Consider the following 19,032-nt stretch of genomic DNA (forward strand, 5'->3'; position numbering starts at 1 on the left):
ACAAAATTATTAAATAAATTAAATAAATATGTATGACTTTATATCAAGCATTCTTTTTTATTTTAATAACACTACTGTATCAATTAAATAAAAATCACACAAATGGCAATTAGCAAAATTTCAATTTATCAGTTCTACCATGGAGCTAAATATAAGCTATATATTGTTTTATGTATCTGTGGTTCTATTAAATTGATGATTTTCTAACTTTATCTCCAAATCACAATAAAATATTGTTTATCAAAAAAAATGTTTATGGAAAATTTACCGAAAGAGAAAATATTTTACAAAATAATGAAAATGTGTTTGAAAAGGGCCGAATCGTCACTAAATAGGGACGAATCTTCAAAGGAGCGAATCGTCATTTGGGCGAATCGTTATGTTATTATATACGGTGTAGGTACGGATACTGTACGGCTTTTTTAGTTGCCTGAGAGGAAATAAAAAAAGAAAGTGGTTGTTTATTAAGAAAACTCTACTGGTTTATGACAAAAATTCTTATGATCTGTGCGGTTTACAAATGACTGTCGCACTCTTAAATATTCGTTTTGAAATCTGTAATCAATTTGACTCAGTTCCAGACATAAAATTTAGTGGTAAGTTGTTTCCTTATCTGACAGAAGTGTCAATTTTATTTAATAATTAGATTCTATCATGATTATTTAATCTATTCTGATAAAAAAAACTGAATATTTTTCATTTTTTCTTTACAATTATAACTATTTTATTCAAATGTTAATTCTTCTCATACACTTTATAACATCACCAAATTAATAAACTGATAAACATGAGGAAATTATGTTAAAATTACTGTGACAGGGTGAGAAAAATGTGCAGACTGACTGGGACTCAAACCCCAGGACCCTCGGGAATACCGTACTACAGTTCTTACAAACTGAGCTTTGTGGCCGCTTACACATCGTCTCCCTGAAATAGTGAACAGTTCTTAACCATGACATACTCCCCCTGCTATATTGAAATTTGTCCTTGAATTTACAGAGCAATGTGAATTAAACTCTGAGCTATATTCAGTCAAGGCCCAACGTCGGGGCCAAATTCAACAGGGTGAGAAAATGTGCAGCCCTGACCGGGGACTTGAATCCGGGACCCTCAGAATACAGTACTGTGGCTCTGCAGACTAAGCTATCTGGCCGCTTACAATCTTCTCCCCTAAAAAATGAACAGTTCTGAACTGTGACATTATGATATAAATTATCACACTCATTGGGATTAACTAATTTTTTATAGTCTTTTAATTGTTCCCCATTTCAGCAAAGGGGTTTGTTGTATCTGTTGACAGTTCAGTGAATAAACCAAGTTACGCATCTATTGTCCAAGAAGAAACACCCCCACCAACCCCTGACGAAGAGAGATCCATTGGCCTTGGTGATTATCGTGGTTGTCGGAAACCACATGAAATACAGATAGAGACTTACAACTGTGAAGGTATATTTTTACATCATATATATTATTGAATAGGATGGTGTCCTTTGGTACAGCAGTATCGTTCAGTCATGTGTTTTTACTTTCAGCAGGGCATCAAAACTAACGACTCTGGGGTACTTAATATTTCCGTAACTTTATGATTATGAAATAATTGTCTTCTTTATCTGGCATTTTTACTGGTATTAATTTTAGTTAAGTACACATGCCCTTGGCTTAAATGTATAACTATAAGCCAATAATAAAAAGAAAAAGAAGATGATCCATCTACAATGTTCAAAGGTGGTTCTACAAATGCAAATTAACACTATCATGCTCTAATTACCAATAACATATTGACAAGGATGCCATACCTTCAGGGAGTACTTTATTAGAAAATATTTGCTAAGTTAACAAGGATGGGATGCATAACATCATGTCTCACATAGGAAATATTTTGGTAACACTTATGTTATTATAATATGAAATAGTGCATTTATTAAAGTAAGAGGTGAAGCTTTGTTCTATTATTATTTAACTTCCTTTTTATTTTCATTTCTTGCAGACTTTGACCTTCTGGGAATTGAAGAGTATTTAGAAGCGAGTCATAGTTCAATGACCTCTTACCTCGCTTCAGAAACAGATGCTGGTGTATTGAAAAAGGATTTATCAGTAAGAAAGGCTAAATCTATCGATAAAGATGAGAAGGAGCAGAAAGAACTTCTAGAGAAGGTAGTAACAGACTCTGAGCATGTTTCAGAAAAGGTAATACAAGATAGTGGAGTGAGACCCAAATCACAAAGTCCAACACCCAAGGCAGGTTTATCTGCAATCCATTTCTACTCTGGTAATCCTGCAGTGGAAAAGGTGAAAGGGATACTGCATATCTACAAGGATAAGTGAGTAAAGGCTAATATCAATTATAAAGATTCTTGACACATTATATGGTCATTTTGTATATATTGCAAACCGCCATTTCATATACATGTACAGCCATATAACCTGTCGGAAACAAATTTATAATACAGCAAGCATCTTTTTTGAGAGAAAAAGTGAGATTTCTATATCTTCATAAATTGTTAGCAGCCATGTATATATAAATATAAATGTCATGATTATCCAATGAAAAGCGACGTTACATATGTGCAGTATTAAAGAATTGCACAGTCTGAACCACACCAAAAAACCCAAACATTTACTTTAATGAATTTTGTTATAGCTGTCGAAACCAGAATATACCATTTTAGCTTTTTGTCCAAAATTTTCTTTTTTTATGCATGTTTTTTATTTTTAGCCATTTAGTAGAATATTCTATTTTTAGCCATTTAATTAAGATATTCTATTTTTAGCCATTTAATTAGAATATTCTATTTTTAGCCATTTAACCAGCCTATCAGAGGAGACCCAGAGGAGTGAGTTAATCTGTATGTTAGCTGTTCCTGCCAAATACACCATACATGATCTACTAAAGTTCAATGGACCATGCCTGTAAGTTTGTAAGATGATAACAAATAGGTCTATAAATATTTTTTAATCAGTGATTTATTATTATATAAATCTTAAAAAGATCCAAGTACTGTACATGATATAATGAGCACTCTCCATTGCTGAGTGTTTTAGGCCACAGACACCAGATTGACGCTCACCACTGTATTATCATTTACATGCTTGGATGGGTTGCCATCAGTTTATTTATAGTGTTTTTTTCTCACTAAATTGGGAAGATGCCTTAGGATCTTCAGTTTGGGAAAAATTATTGCTAAAATTGTTTTACTTGAGAAGTAAAAAGGCTAATGTAAGTTCAGATTTTAGGGAAAACTGCATGATTTTAAAGAAAAACTCCACTGAGAAAAGGTCTTTTATAGGCCTCTGTTATAAAATGTGAAAACTCACTGAGTTACAAATATGTGTATGGTTCATTGCAGGTCTGGCATAGAGTACATGAGAATTATAAGAGATGGTTCACCTAACCAATATATGGTGCTAGTCAAATTCAGAAATCAGGTTTGTAAAAATACATACTGTAACTTGGTTGCTAGTATTATAAGAAGACTATAAAGGTGTTAGATTAGATACCTTTCTAGATTAGATGGTATATACTTTGTTCTATATATATGAAAAATTCATTCAGTATCAAACCCTTCACCTTGATTATTGTCAAAACTGCCAATAAAAAAAGTTAAATAACCCTTTTAACTGCAGGTTGTTTTCAATAGGTAATTATTTAACCTTTTTATCGAAAGGACTTGTTGCTACTTATTTTACAATAAAGCTGAGCAATTTTGTCATGTGCTTATATATGTTATGTGCATTATATCTATAATATATTATATGTTGAGACATGATTTGCTCAATTTATCTTGTATCTTGTATGTATAGTCTGTATGTTAACTGTTGTGTTGCAGAAACTGGCAGATGAGTACTACACGGCATATAACAACACAACATTCAACAGCATAGAGACAGATATATGTCACCTTGTGTATGTTGGTAGAGTTGAAATGCTCAAAGAATCTGAGGTCAGTTGTTCTCATATGTCGTCACAACTCTTTTTTTTTTTCATACATGGCCATAACTCTGTCAGAAAACACCAGTATAGGAATTAATACCATATCTTTCATGCCTTTATTTTATATATAACCTGACTTCTAAAGGAACTCAGTGAATATACATTTCACCTTTTTAGTGCAATATTGGGTTAACTCCTATTAAATTATATAAGTAGTTAACCCGTTACAGCTCTAAGGTGATGATTTGTTTATCTTGAAGGAGAAAAATGATTTTTTTAAAAATCATTTGGAATTTCCATTTAATAAACAAGTTTGTTTTAAAGAGTAGTATAAGAATTGTTTTTATGTATTACATGATAAATAGAAAAAGGTGCTACTGTCTTTTGATATCAATTTTATCAGACTCGCTTGATATGGGCAGGAAGGGCTCGGCAAGCTTTACCAGGCCCTGTTTAATGTATAACGCATACGCAAAACCGGGCTGTAACAAAAGCGCGTGACTCAGTTAACACAGATTTAGTCCCGTTTAAACATGGGCAAAAGGGATGAAAATAGCCGATTTTATGCTATAATGATGTTTTTAACACATTTGTGCAGTTGCTAGGAGCCACATTATCTACTTGAGTGATACAGCTTATCAGAAAAGCATATTTATGAAGATAGAATTTGGTGTAGCTGAACGCAGAAAAAAATCAAGTGACTGTGTACATGTGATTCTGTATCTATACGTTTAATCTGTTACTAGGATGTTGCCCTTTTCATTATCCCTCATGTACAGACTTTAACCGAGTCTGTAATTTTCACGTAATTTTTTTGGGGATTAATGCTTAATTAGATTTTTATTCTGAATATTGTTTTAGTTTTAAAAGTAAATTACTGTAAATACAAAAAATGCATGAATGAGGCTCTATGCTGCCAATAAGTAAGTTTGCTATTATTGTTTTATTTTCTGTTGTCCACTAACTTAGATGTGTCACTTACATAATATGTCCTGTTATTTAGCTGTTATATACAAGTATATTGATGCAGCGATTATATTATGTTACAGAATGCTTGTTTACCGGTTCCTGGGATGACTGAGCTACCTAATTGTCCTGTGTGTCTGGAAAGAATGGTAACAACCTAGTAATGCATATAGAAATGAATAATCTTACAATTTTTATATATACATTGTGTAATGAGTATATTAGAAAAGGAGTAAAATTGCAAAATCATAAATCAAGCTCATTATTTAAGCCTGTAAGAATCAATAAATTTACAAAGTCATGATCAACTTTTTAGAAGAAGAAAAAAAAAGACCTTAAAAGTATTATATGTGGGATAAAAATATTAAAACGATTTTAATAGAAATTATATGTGAAAAGTCTTCAAGCAATATTTAAAAAATGTGTGGAACTTGAAATGAAGTCTTCTTTACGTAATAATAGCAATTTAATTAACAAAAACATGTCTACATCTCATGTCTAGATTGTGTCTATGTGTAATAATGTGATACTGTATTTCAAACACATATTCATTTATATGATGTCAAGAAATTTCTTTAGGTAACACTTAACTTGCTGTATTAATTTTATTGATTTGTCCTACTTTTGTGAATTTTTGAACATTCTATTAGAAGTTAAAGTGAAAATTAAACTGATTTCAACATCAAAAATAGAAAAACTTTGGGTACCAACAGTAAAAAGCCTGGTCAGACTGCACAGATGTGCAGGCTGGCCTGGCTCTATACTGGTGGCAATGGCTTAATAATTTTTACTTCCTATAAGTTAAGCATTGATTGTTTCATGATCATTTCAGGATGAGTCGGTTGATGGTATTTTAACTATATTGTGCAATCATGCGTTCCATATGCAGTGTTTGGACCAGTGGGGTGATACAAGGTTGATAATTTTAAAATTTTCTCATTATTTTATAATGTCACTGCACATATTGTGTATAACTTAGATCGTAATTGTCTTCTTGCATTTTAAGCAGCATTCACAATTTTATCATGATAAGTCCTTAAAATTACCAATTAAAAAGATAAAAGATGTTTGTAAGTATGCAGCACTAAAAAGTCACGTACAGTAAACTCCACTTACAACGATATTTAGGGGACAGCACAATTTATAATGATATGTCCAGAAAACATTATATCCAAGAGGCAATTAATATACAGTATTCACATTTCAGTTTGATTATGTAGGAATCTGTAAGCTTATAGAAAACAAGAGTCGGGATGGCAGCAACAGCATTGTTATAAACTGTATAACATTATAGGCCATATTGTTATAAGTGGAGTTTACTGTATATACAATAAAGTAGGACAAAATACCTTTTTCTCAATGGAAAACTGAGTAGAGAAAGTGGTGTGAGAATATAATGACTGAGTTATGCCATATTTCAATGATTGTGGTGTATTGTATTTTAGCTATATATATATATATATATAGCTGTTAAATAACATAGTATTTGCTTCATGTATTTCTTGTTATACCATGTGTTTTGCAGAACTAATATAAGGCTCCTGTTAGCCAGCATAGCTCAATAAGGAAAGTAAGAGATAAATAATACAGGAGTCTATGGTTTGAACCTGATCGAGGCGTTATTTTTCAGTGACATCACATTTAAGACATTAAGTCAAATTGTCATTTGTCTCTGGACGCTGATTCAGAAATCTTGTTGGACTAGTAGTTGATTAATTGTGGAAAAACTGGTAATTACTAGTAATGTAACCGGCAAAGCTGGTTAGATGAATCGAGCCCCAAGATAATAACCAAAAACCTGTTTTAAAATCAGCGTAAAGAACAGATAAACAATCAAAACAAACTATTAGTGTATTTTTTTTAGTTGTCCGGTGTGTAGATACTGTCAGACACCAGAAGAGGCGGCAGATAATAGATGTATGAAATGTGGTTCACAAGAGGTTGGTATGATTTGAAAACAAATTTAATATTTGATTACATTACATTTGCATAATATATTTAATATTTTGTACCATTTGAGTTTGAACACACAGTATTTATAAGGTCATAAATGCTAGAATCATCGAATAAAAGAAACTGAATTATAACCTTCCAATGTGACAAGATTAAGCAAAATATTCTGTAGCTATTTTAAACTGAACTGATAGGAGAGATGATTTATTTTGAAGTTTTTGAAAAAAACTACAATAGAAAACAACATTGTCTTAAAATTGTCATAATTATTGTGGCCACTTATCTGAATACCTACTTGTAACTCCACAGTTAGCTCAATAGCTACAGGTAGAGCGTTAGACTGTGAATAGGGCGACCCGGGTTTCGATTCCCAGATGGTGCGGGTCACTCGTTGTGATTGATCATGAATTCCTTACAACGGTCATTTGCACTGTACCTCTGCTCTGGCATGTACAGAAGTAATCTGTTCCTGAAGGCAACTAGTACTGCGCAGGCTGAGCTGTGCTCTAATAAATTCAGTGTTGGATACTGCCCTGATTCAAAGTGAAACAAACAACATCATATCTGTATAGTAATACATATAATTATATTATATATGTATTACAGAGTTTATGGATCTGTCTAATCTGTGGAAACATTGGTTGTGGACGTTATGTTGGTTTACATGCCTTCAGGTTTGTTAAATTACATTAGCTAAATACAGTACATATTTTCCAATACTTTATAAAGTGGCATTCAGTTTTTCTAAAGATTAAATATGTTATTTTTAGATAAATCATGCCATATCATTTTCAAATCAAAAGAATTAAGATAGAAAATGAAATTTGCTGACAATAAAATACATTAACAGTAAGGAAACCCTTTGAAACCTCTAATTTACTTAAAACATATTTATTTAAGCTCGATTGCGAAACAAGTTCTTGCAACTTATATTAATCAATTTCGAGTCCGCTTCCTTGAACCAACCAGTATTGGTGTCATATGGAGAAACATGGTCCTGACCCGAGTAAGATGATCTCTGGGTTGAGAGGCAGCCTTCTCTATATTTAGATTAGTAAATTGGATAATTCCTTTCCTGATCTTCTTTTTTTAGAAACGAACATCACGTATACGTTATAAATAGCTCTCGGGATGCTGTTTTGAAAAGGGCTTTACAGTGATAGGATGTACTTAAAGATATAATTACTGAGATACTTAGTTATTGGTTCAGACCTACATGAAATAGTATAAAAATCTAGGAATTCTATTTCTAGTCCAAATAGACCAAAAGACCTCGATAGAGTCCCTTTAAGTCACAGGGACACTGTAAAAGTTAGGTGGCAACTTTGAAGGTTTATTGGTAAAAGGCCTAAAGTAGCTGTTTATGCTTTATTAGTGGCATGTTTCAGGCCAACATAAGTTAGAGCAAGGAATGAATATTGTCCATACCAAATAATTTATGAGCCAAACAAACTTAACATGTTTTGTTTTTGTCCATTTTGTAAGAAATTTAGCTGTGCATTTCTCTATGAAATGTAGGGTGGAGTAATAGGTATTTTGATCATATGAGATTATGTCTGTCTCTGTTAAAGGTTAGCATATGTTTCTCCTCTAAATCTCCTCTAAATCCTACATGTATTTCCTAAATGTACTTTTTATTTTGTGAATTCTTAAAGGAGCTCCACTGAAGTTTTTTAAAAAAGCCTTAAATCTTCAAACAGTTAAATATACAAAATGTTATAAAGAAGTTTATATTTAGAATTAAATTAAAATTTGGTTTTTGTGCAATTCATAGCCAAATTTGAGTTAATTTTCATTTTTTTGGTCATTTTGCACTACAAAAATGATTATTCTTGGAAAGTGGTTTGAGCCAATAACCTGAAAATTTTCACACAAGTATTTGGGCCAAACCTTCATCAAAAGGTACACAAATCTTTAAAAAATATTTCCAATTTTTCCAATATTTCCATATGTCAATAAAAAAAAGCTCAGTGGAGTCCCTTTAAAGTATAATTTGCATTTTTTGTTATTTTAGACATTTTCAAGAGACACATCATACGTATGCTATGGAGCTAGGTAACAATAAAGTGTGGGATTATATAGGTGATAACTATGTCCACCGACTGGTTCAAAATAAATCAGACGGTAAATTGGTACAAGTTGACGAGGGAGGAAATCCCGTAGAAAATGACAAAATGGATGCTCTAAATCTAGAGGTACTTGTGATTTAAATTTTTTATGTGCGAGAGTTAAGTTGCTTTCAAGCAAAGTATTATCTGGTTAGCTCACTGAAAGGTTAATGGTTTTCTCATGTGCTTGATTGTGCCTGAAATAATGCAAGAATGTGTGTCTGCGGCTGTCCTCCACCACTTAAGCTTGAAAGAGGCCTCATGTCTGTTGCAGTGCCATTGTGTCTTTAAACCCAACTTAACAAATTAAACATAAAATTATTTTTGAGAGGCTTAAAGTGGTAGTGAAATTTACTATGTATAAAAATTATGAGTTAATTTTATAGCACTTCTTAGTTTGATTTTATGGAGAAAATGAGCTATCGAAGTTGGCCAAGTATTTGTGTCTATGATTTTCATTGTAGGCATAGTAAGTAGTAAGTAAGTAAGTAAGTTACGACTTTATTTAATGAGGCTAACGCATTCGGTTTCCCAATCTTCCATGTGAGCATCACAATTTGTTTTATTTTTTGGCACCACTCCTGTTTCTTTGGAACTTTTTGGAACTATACTTTGAAACAAGGAAATTCAATACATTATAAACTTTACCCTCATTTCTGGTATGTTACTCAGGCCAGAGATTTTTATATTCTTATGTTTGTATTATGACAACATACTGATAGCAGCCAGAGCTGCATTACTGGTACTGGTACTGGTACTGCAGTACGTACTGCAGCGATTTTGCAAGTACTGGTACTGATACTGAATTACTCTTACAAATTTTGCTACTACTGGTACTGGTACTGCATTACTGTCTTAAAAAGTGGTACTGCTACTGCATTACCCAGTACTTTTGGTTTTGATAAAAATTAAAAATAACATTAATTTTTCTCATAAAATAAAGCTGTAAATTACATTAACTATTAAATCTTTTTTTGTGAAAAAGTAAGTTATCAAATCTAAAGATAATTTGCTGCAATATTCCTTCAAATGTTAACATAGTATTCATCATAAAAAGCACCAAAGACTTTAAGTAAAAATTAAATTTAGATAAACAGACTCAATAACTCTTTACCCTAAAATATCCTTATTAAATCTTTTATTACTTTGTATTTACTAGTAAAAGAGCAAAATAAACACTAATTAATTTCTTCTATTCTAAAAAATCCCATTTCAAGTGAAACAAAGTGACATTGTTAGCACCATAAAAAGTTGTTATTTACTTTGGTATAAATTGAACAGAGGTGTGAAGGTGTAAAGGGCAACAAAAGACTGTTGTGTTTCAAATGAAAGATGTTTGCATTGTATTTATACAGTTGACTGGTTACTAAACATATAGATATGACATGAATATATGTTGTAAATATTGTTTGTAAAAAGTATGTTAAAACTATAAAGTTGTAAATATGTTATGTTAACTTTAAAGCAGCGCGCCTCCAGATTCATTCTAATTTTCATGAAAATTTTGAAAATGTATTTAAAGGTAAAATATTGTTAAATGAACAAAGAACGGTACCACTAAAATACGCAACGGAGATTTTTTGGCGCAACGGACGCAACGGGCGCAACGGAGATTTTTTTTAGAAAAACCGGCACAACGCCTTTTTTTAAAGTCAATTTGCTATATTTAAGCATCTAAAATGATTGTTTAGCACTATTAAGTAAGTATGTTTTAAAATGTTTCATAAATTGTATATGTTTAATTGCACTGAAGGGTTATATGTCTGGCGAAATGGAAATTTCATGGCGCAACGGAGATATTTTTTAGAAAAAACCGACACAACGCCTTTTTTAAAGTCAATATGCTATATTTGAGCATCTAAAATGATTGTTTAGCACTTTAAAGTAAGTATGTTATAAAATGTTTCATAAATTGTATATGTTTACACTGAAGGATTATATATGCCTGGTGAAATGGAAATGTCATGGCGCAACGGAGATAAGTTTAATTGCACTGAAGGGTTATATGTCTGGCGAAATGGAAATTTCATGGCGCAACGGAGATATTTTTTAGAAAAAACCGACACAATGCCTTTTTTAAAGTCAATATGCTATATTTGAGCATCTAAAATGATTGTTTAGCACTTTAAAGTAAGTATGTTATAAAATGTTTCATAAATTGTATATGTTTACACTGAAGGATTATATATGCCTGGTGAAATGGAAATGTCATGGCGCAACGGAGATAAGTTTGGAAAATCGGCACAACATACGATATATGAAATTAATGAACACCAATGTTATTTGAATAAATAAATTTAAAAAAAAAAAAAGATATAAAAACCTTAATCGTATATCAAATAGCTGCAATGTTGATGTTGTAAAGGATTGTGTGACGGCGAAATGGACATTTTGTCTGCGCAACGGAGATTTTTTTTTTTCGGCGCAACGGAATTTAAAAAGAAAACAATGTTTGTCCTAATTAAGTAGTAATATGAAGAATTAAATCATTAAAGATATTAACTGAATTACTGAAGTGGTGTAATAAAAGTCTGTTTTATTAATTTAAAAATGGAATTAAATACGTTTTTATCGTTATGGCTGACACTGGAAGACAAGTATGGATTTTACAATCTGTTTCATTTTTTTCCCGTTCAATTCGTTATGTTTACGAAAAGTACTGTAATAGCTTTTCTATACATATTTTTTAATTGAATTTGCATAAGTATATACTAAATAAATTTTTATTTGAGAATAATAAGTAACAGTCTTTTAAAAATGATTTACTTTCCTTTATTTTAGAAAATGTTGAAAATAGGATATTGTAAAATATATTTAAATTACGGCGAAATGGACACATTTCGGCGCAACGGGAATTATCATAACAGTGTTATCATATTATATTATTTTATTAATTTATTATCTTTCATTAATCATTGTATACATCAAAGGCAATCCAAATATTTCATAATTATGATATTGACAAAAGGTAATCAATTACGCGAAAATTGTTAGCAATTAGCAACGTATCGTGCACGTGTATGGCACGGGTGTTTGATGTTTTTAACTCTTACAATAGAAAACTTGGCCGTCATCAGTGGCGGATTCAGGCTCCAAAATGTTTTATTACGTCTCACGTTTCATATACACATTTTTTCTCATACTTTGAGTGAAATATTGGCGTAATAAGCTTCAAAAGCAATATTTTCGACAATAACAAGTTATATAAAAAAATTTAATACCTTAAAGTCAATACATGTTCCTCTTAATCATATTATCTAAATGGTGTGAAAACGCGTGTCCAATAAACATCAACCACGTGTCATTGGTAATTTAATTATCGGTACTTAACACCCGTGATAAACATTCTGCCAATCACCAAATTGCTGTTGTTTCGTTAATAAACAGTAGCTGTATTTGATTTTAACGGGTTTTCTGATTGGGGAAGGAATTGTTATAAGAAAAGTTCAATTTAATTATTTTATGTTTTTTACTGTTTGGAAATAGAAAGAACAGCAAATTCTACATGCATTTCGTTTTACTATTTAATAATGTCATCAAACAATTAATAATTTGTATAGTTACTATTTTTAATTTTAAAAATGCATAAAATATTTCAATCATTACTAAAAAAATAATGTAATATGGTTAGCAAATTGCTTGCTACTTGCTACTGGTCATGCTTTTAACGAATAAAGTGATTTGCTTTTATATTCCCGGCAGCAGAAATAAGAAAATAATTTTTACAGTTAAAAAATTTTAGTATCAAATTTAAACGAGTACTATTTTAGTCACAGTAAAAATGGTGCACAAAAGTATAATAATATTAAGCAAATACTTACATGTTTGATATTTATGCACTGTTTAAAATGAACAAACATTATATATTAGTACATACGTTGTGCCGATTTTCCAAACTTATCTCCTTTGCGCCATGACATTTCCATTTCGCCAGGCATATATAATCCTTCAGTGTAAACATATACAATTTATGAAACATTTTAAAACATACTTACTTTATAGTGCTAAACAATCATTATAGATGCTCAAATATAGCATATTGATTTTAAAAAAGGCGTTGTGTTGGTTTTTTCTAAAAAATATCTCCGTTGCGCCATGAAATTTCCATTTCGCCAGGCATATAACCCTTCAGTGCAATTAAACATATACAATTTATGAAAGATTTTAAACATACTTACTTAATAGTGCTAAACAAATCATTTTAGATGCTTAAATATAGCATATTGACTTTAAAAAAGGCGTTGTGTCGGTTTTTTCTAAAAAATATCTCCGTTGCGCCATGAAATTTCCATTTCGCCAGACATATAACCCTTCAGTGCAATTAAACATATACAATTTATGAAAGATTTTAAAACATACTTACTTAATAGTGCTAAACAAGTCATTTTAGATGCTTAAATATAGCAAATTGACTTTAATAAAGGCGTTGTGGCAGTTTTTCTAAAAAAAATATCTCCGTTGCGCCCGTTGCGTCCGTTGCGCCAAAAAATCTCCGTTGCGTATTTTAGTGGTACCCAACAAAGAAAGTACTTGTCACATTACAATCAGCACTTAAAATCCACGTAAATTACCAAAAAGAGGTCAAAACATGCATAAATAGCCCCTACTGCGTTAGTAACGCTGTAGAAATATAGTGATAAATACTACAAAATACAGTCATTAATTGCACATAAGATATAAATTATCACTTGAATCTTTAATTTGTTTACTTTTCTCAAAGTTTTAGTAATTTTTTTCCAAGTTTGATTTTCTTGAAATATTTTTTGGTCATCTGGAGGCATGCAGCTTTAAAGTAAATAACGATTTTATTTCTTTGCTGAATGATATTTGCAATTATTTGTTTGACACTGTATTTATTCAAACTTTGATGAATATATAAAAGTAATGGTACTGATACTTAATTACTTCACCAAAAAAATACTGGTACTGCAGTACCGAGCTAAAATCTAGTACTGGTACTGGTAATGGTACTGCATAATTTGCCAAGTACTGGTACTGGTACTTAAGTACTACACCCTTAGTACTGATGCAGCTCTGATAGCAGCTCACAGTCTTGTATTTTAGTAGTTATGGCTGTCACATCTCTGCATATAGGCCAAATTTAGGCCTGTTCCCAAATGACAAAATTGTTTAAAAGTCCCAATTTCTTATAATTCTTTCTATAATTACCCCCATATTTTGAGCATACTGGCATGCGAGCAGTTCCCGTACAAAAATCATAGTTACTTAAACATTATCTTTTATTACGCTCACTCACAAAAATTTGCATGTTACACATCAATATTCGGCTCGTCACACAAATCATGGAAATTCCATCATGTTCTAAACATAGAATAACCCTTACTTATGAGGCCTCATATGGGCTACCGAAATTATCCATTATTTTGTATGAAGAGAGGTAGTTCCCGTACATAAAATCTAACCCATTATAATTATACAATTTTATTATATCGGACCTATTTTTCATTTACAATTGTTGAACAGACAATTATCTAAGAGATAAATAGATGTAATTCAGGAAATAGAGTGTAGACTAAACGCGGGTATCTATTACCCGGTACCGTTACCCCAACGCATTCACATGCAATAGCATGCTTGTATGCATGATATTTTATGCATCAAAGGCATGAAATTATTTTATATAGTAATATTGGTCAAAATTCTGATAATTAAACAAGTATTCATCACATTGCCTACTTATTTGTTAACAGGTGGTATTAGTGGAAAACCCTTTAACAAGCCTCACGTGTAAGTATTTTTGCGCATGACGGAATCCCCCAGAGAAAACAAGGTCACGTTTTGACGACGCACAGGTGAAAGTGATTTAAAATGAGACTTTTTATACGTACTGCCAAACTGACACTTAGATTTTGTCTCGTTTATGTATCTGCTTGATTTGAAATGAATTTTTGAAGAATGCAGGTAAAAATCAAGCGTTTAAATGAAAAATACGGGTACTGCTTCTGTACGGGAACTGCTCGCATGCCAGTATATTACTTCAATTAAAGCACTGTAAGAATTAACATTTGATAAGACGGTGAACGCTTTAAAAGGTTAAATCTAAAAAATTTTATTTTTAGCTCGACTATTCAATAAGAATAAGTAGAGCTATACTAGTCACCCAATCGTCGGTGTCGGCTTTGGCGTAACCACTTATGTTAAAGTTTTTGTAATACCTCAAATATTTTCAAAGTCCATTGACACATGGCTTTGAAACTTTGCACACTTGTTAACCATCATGACCCCTACCTGTAGACAAGAAGAGGTAATTGTATCAAGCATTTTGAAAGAATTATGACTCTTTTTCGAATAAGAATGTATGTTAAAGTTTTTGTAACACCTCAAATGTTTTCAAAGTCCATTGACATATGGCTTAGAAACTTTGCACACTTGTTCACCATCATGACCCCAACCTTTAGACTAGAGGGGGTAACTGTATCAAGCAATTTGACAGAATGATGCCCCTTTTTCGACTTAGAATTTATGTGAAAGTTTTTGTAACACCTCAATATTTTCAAAGTCCATTGACATATGGCTTTGAAACTTTGCACACTTGTTCACCATCATGCCCCTAACTTTTAGACAGAAAGAAGTAACTGTATCAAGCATTTTGACATAATTATTCCCCTTTCAATTCATCTCATAATTTACGTTAAAGTTTGCATACCACCTCAAATATTTTCATATTTTATTGACATCTTGCTTTGAAACAAGTTGAAATTTTATACACTTCTTTGTGAGCATAATAGATCTAGGACTCTGTCTAACGCCTATAACAAGGATTTGTTAAAAAAAAGTTAGCCATTTTGTAAAAGCCAAGTGTGCTGTCCTACCGACAGCTCTTGTTTTAGAAAAATGTGTTTTGTAGTTTTTTTTAGGTATTTAACGATACTTTGTTATTTTTCAGTACACATATTTGCTAACAAATCAGCTGGAGTCACAGAGATTGTATTTTGAGGACAAAATGGAAGAAGTTGAAAAAACTGTTTTAGGAAAGGTATAAAATAACAAAATGATGATAATATTCTCCTTGCAAATTTGCTCTGTCACAAAAGAATGATTTGAAAAAGATTGTATTTATTCTAAATTGAAAAAAACAACAACAACAACAACAAAAACTTGATTTAGGTATGTGCACAAAAGTAAAGAATACTAGTTACATAGATACCTAACTGCTCACCAGTATGTGTCACATATACTTAATACTGTGACAGGGGCTAAAATGAATCAGATTTGAAGGAAAAAAATGAAGAAGAACTTTACTTTGTACATTTACAGTGTACAGGACATAGTTACTGACTGAGCAGCTTAGTTTATACAGTATTCACATTTCAGTTTGATTATGTAGGAAGCTGTAAGCTTATAGACACAATCTCGAAGCTGTTTCTGGAATCAAGCATTACTGAGCAATGTGTGTTAAGTTTCTTGCTCAAGGAAACAAATTCTTGCCCCGAATGGGGTTTAAACCCTCGCAGCTAGCGGTCCTCAGATTACTAGGCTATTGTGTTAACCAATATGTCATGCGGCCATTTTACATACTGAACAGCTTACCCTTTAAATACTTCAGGGAAAGCAGTTAGCCCAAGGTCAATTTTTTGCAAGTGGTCAATCCCACGTTTAGCACATCAAAATCAAATCAAAATCCATTTTCAGTTCAAAATTATAGGAAAAAAGACAAAATAACAGCCTAAATTTATAAATTTTCACAAGTTAGGAAGACTTCTTATTTTTTTTGTTTAGAATATATATACTTTCATCACAGGTTCACTTGCTTGAGGAAGAGAATTTGTATCTAGCAGAACAGTGTAGTCATTTACATGCCACATTGGAGGCTTCTAACAAAGAGAAACAACTCATGGAGAAAAAATGTAACCATGTGAGTATAATATGAATAGAATTAGCTCCCCTTTTCTTATAACGCATGCAAATAATTTGTTCTTTACAACAAAAATGAATATATTTTTCAATTTTAATTTAAATTTTTGTTCAAGTATATTCAAAGAATAGGGAGAGTTATTGTTCCTACCATGGCATTAACATCACACTTTGGTTAAGTTATGTATGCAAGTTTGTAACTCCAAAACTACAGAAAGGAATGAGTTGAAACTTCCTACACTTACAGTTAAACTTTGTTTTCTTTAACTCCGATTGCTTGAATACCCCATCCCCATCCCCCTTGCTCAAACTCATCGCCCAGTCCCTCCAAAATTCCTTCATAATATATATTTTTCTACATCGGATCTCTCGAACACCGATCGCTCAAACTCACAAACTTGATCTCTGGTCCCTTTGGCAGAAATATAGTGAAAATCACACCTTTACGGTCAAACACAAAAAAACAACAAAAGTTGCAGGTAGATATGTTCAATATATATGACAGCGGGTGACACATGTTTTTAAAGGCAGTTAAGGTTAATTGATACAAAATTAAAGTTGTCGTTACTGATTTGTTTGTTATGATAACATTGTTTGTTTGCCATCTTTAGTAAAGATAAAAAGAAAATAACTTGTGAAATAAGTTTAAATGTGCAAAAGTAAATATAGATAAATGACATTTACCTGGACAGCTTTAAATACAGCCATGGTCAAGTCAAGTCAAATTTCCTTTAGTTAACACATGGTGTTGCATGTAACGTGAATTGTAACAGTGTTATCTATTTATAGAATGATACTTGTATGTGTGTTTATTTTAGTAAATGACTACGAATGTTGCTTTTTTTTAAAAAAAAAATTATTAATTCATTGTTTAAAATAAAATTTATCAATTATATCATAATGAATATATAAATATATTTTGAACATTGTTCAACAAGTTGTGAAAATGGCTGCCCAATTGAACTCAACAAATAACAATATGCATGGATATAGATTGACACAGCATACAGTAAATACTCATTTGAAAACACTGGGATACTTAATATTTAAAAGAATTGATGTATTCGATGAACTGATATACTAAAATAATTATATAATTGACTTATTTATCATTGACCGATGTAAACTGGAAAACCTTTAGGTCTGTGTCCTATGTGATAATAGTTCAAACTTGGTTGGCTCGAATTACCAATCTCTCGAACAAATTTTCACAGGCCCTAAGAGTTCGAGCGAACAAAGTTGTATTTAAAAGCATGATCGGTCACTTTTGGGGGCCCATAACTCTATTATGGATTTCAACATAAATATTGCCCATTTAAGCTCACTTGTTGGTGAGCTTTTGTGATTGCTTTTCGTCTGGCCAGCCAGCCGTCCCCATGCGATAGCATTTACTTTAAACAATATCTCCTCATCAACTGCTAAGCAATTTTCATCCTAACTTCACAAGAAAGTTCATTTGGTGGACACCTTTAAAATTTGTTCACAGAATTAAATTCCATGCAGAACTCTGGGTGCTATTTTTTAAAAAACCCAAAGAGCTTGAGCTTAGATATTTAGCATGAAACATCTTCTAGTGAGTGTCTACCAAGTTTAAAGCCCTTGGGTCATAATTGGCCCCGCCCTGGGGTGGTAATTGATTTTTAAGATCCCCAAAGGGTGAGCATATAGTCGCCGCTTGGACCGTCCAGCCTTTGGTCTGTCCGCACTACCAAATAGGGAAAGGGGGCTATCTAACTGTAAACAGAACAAAAGAGAACAATAGAATTCATTCAGTAACAATAGAATAAAGAACCATGGCCTTCTAAATAACAAAAGAAAATAACAATAAAAATGGCCCTTTATCCCTATTGGGTCAGACGTCAGTCCACTATTCTTGTCCGGGACATAATTTTAAAACAACAAGAGGTATCAACATGATATTTTGTAGGTAGATAGATCTTATTGAGTAGATGTGCAGTGCATAATAATTGTAACTCTGCCTTGCCTAATTTTGGAATTATTGCCCTTTGTTAATTTTAACACTTTTGAGCTTTGTCCAGGACATAACTCTAAAACTAGAAGAGATATCAACATGAAACTTTGTAGGTAGATAGATCTCATTGGGTAGAAGTTCAGTGCAAAAGAACCATAACTCTGCCTTGCCTAATTTTGGAGTTATTGCCCTGTGTTTATTTTACACTTTGAACTTTGTTGGGACAT

The 19,032-nt window shown here is 32.0% G+C and overlaps 1 protein-coding gene across 1 annotated transcript in view; it reads left to right on the forward strand.

Moving 5' to 3' along the window:
- Nucleotides 1–422: 422 nt before the first annotated feature.
- Nucleotides 423–19,032, forward strand: part of LOC132719014 (BRCA1-associated protein-like) — a 43,616-nt gene continuing 25,006 nt past the window's right edge. The window contains exons 1-13 of the mRNA XM_060702748.1: nucleotides 423–596; nucleotides 1,273–1,446; nucleotides 1,988–2,321; nucleotides 2,800–2,910; nucleotides 3,348–3,426; nucleotides 3,828–3,941; nucleotides 4,981–5,046; nucleotides 5,730–5,812; nucleotides 6,762–6,837; nucleotides 7,457–7,524; nucleotides 8,865–9,045; nucleotides 15,866–15,955; nucleotides 16,721–16,834. Of these exons, the coding sequence (XP_060558731.1) occupies nucleotides 521–596; nucleotides 1,273–1,446; nucleotides 1,988–2,321; nucleotides 2,800–2,910; nucleotides 3,348–3,426; nucleotides 3,828–3,941; nucleotides 4,981–5,046; nucleotides 5,730–5,812; nucleotides 6,762–6,837; nucleotides 7,457–7,524; nucleotides 8,865–9,045; nucleotides 15,866–15,955; nucleotides 16,721–16,834 (1,566 nt within the window). The 5' untranslated portion in view covers nucleotides 423–520. The remainder of the gene's footprint in view (nucleotides 597–1,272; nucleotides 1,447–1,987; nucleotides 2,322–2,799; nucleotides 2,911–3,347; nucleotides 3,427–3,827; nucleotides 3,942–4,980; nucleotides 5,047–5,729; nucleotides 5,813–6,761; nucleotides 6,838–7,456; nucleotides 7,525–8,864; nucleotides 9,046–15,865; nucleotides 15,956–16,720; nucleotides 16,835–19,032) is intronic.

The sequence above is a fragment of the Ruditapes philippinarum genome, unplaced genomic scaffold, assembly GCF_026571515.1.
Source record: "Ruditapes philippinarum isolate M1 unplaced genomic scaffold, ASM2657151v2 ctg13322_1_1_1_1, whole genome shotgun sequence".
NCBI classification, from domain to species: Eukaryota; Metazoa; Mollusca; class Bivalvia; order Venerida; family Veneridae; genus Ruditapes; species Ruditapes philippinarum.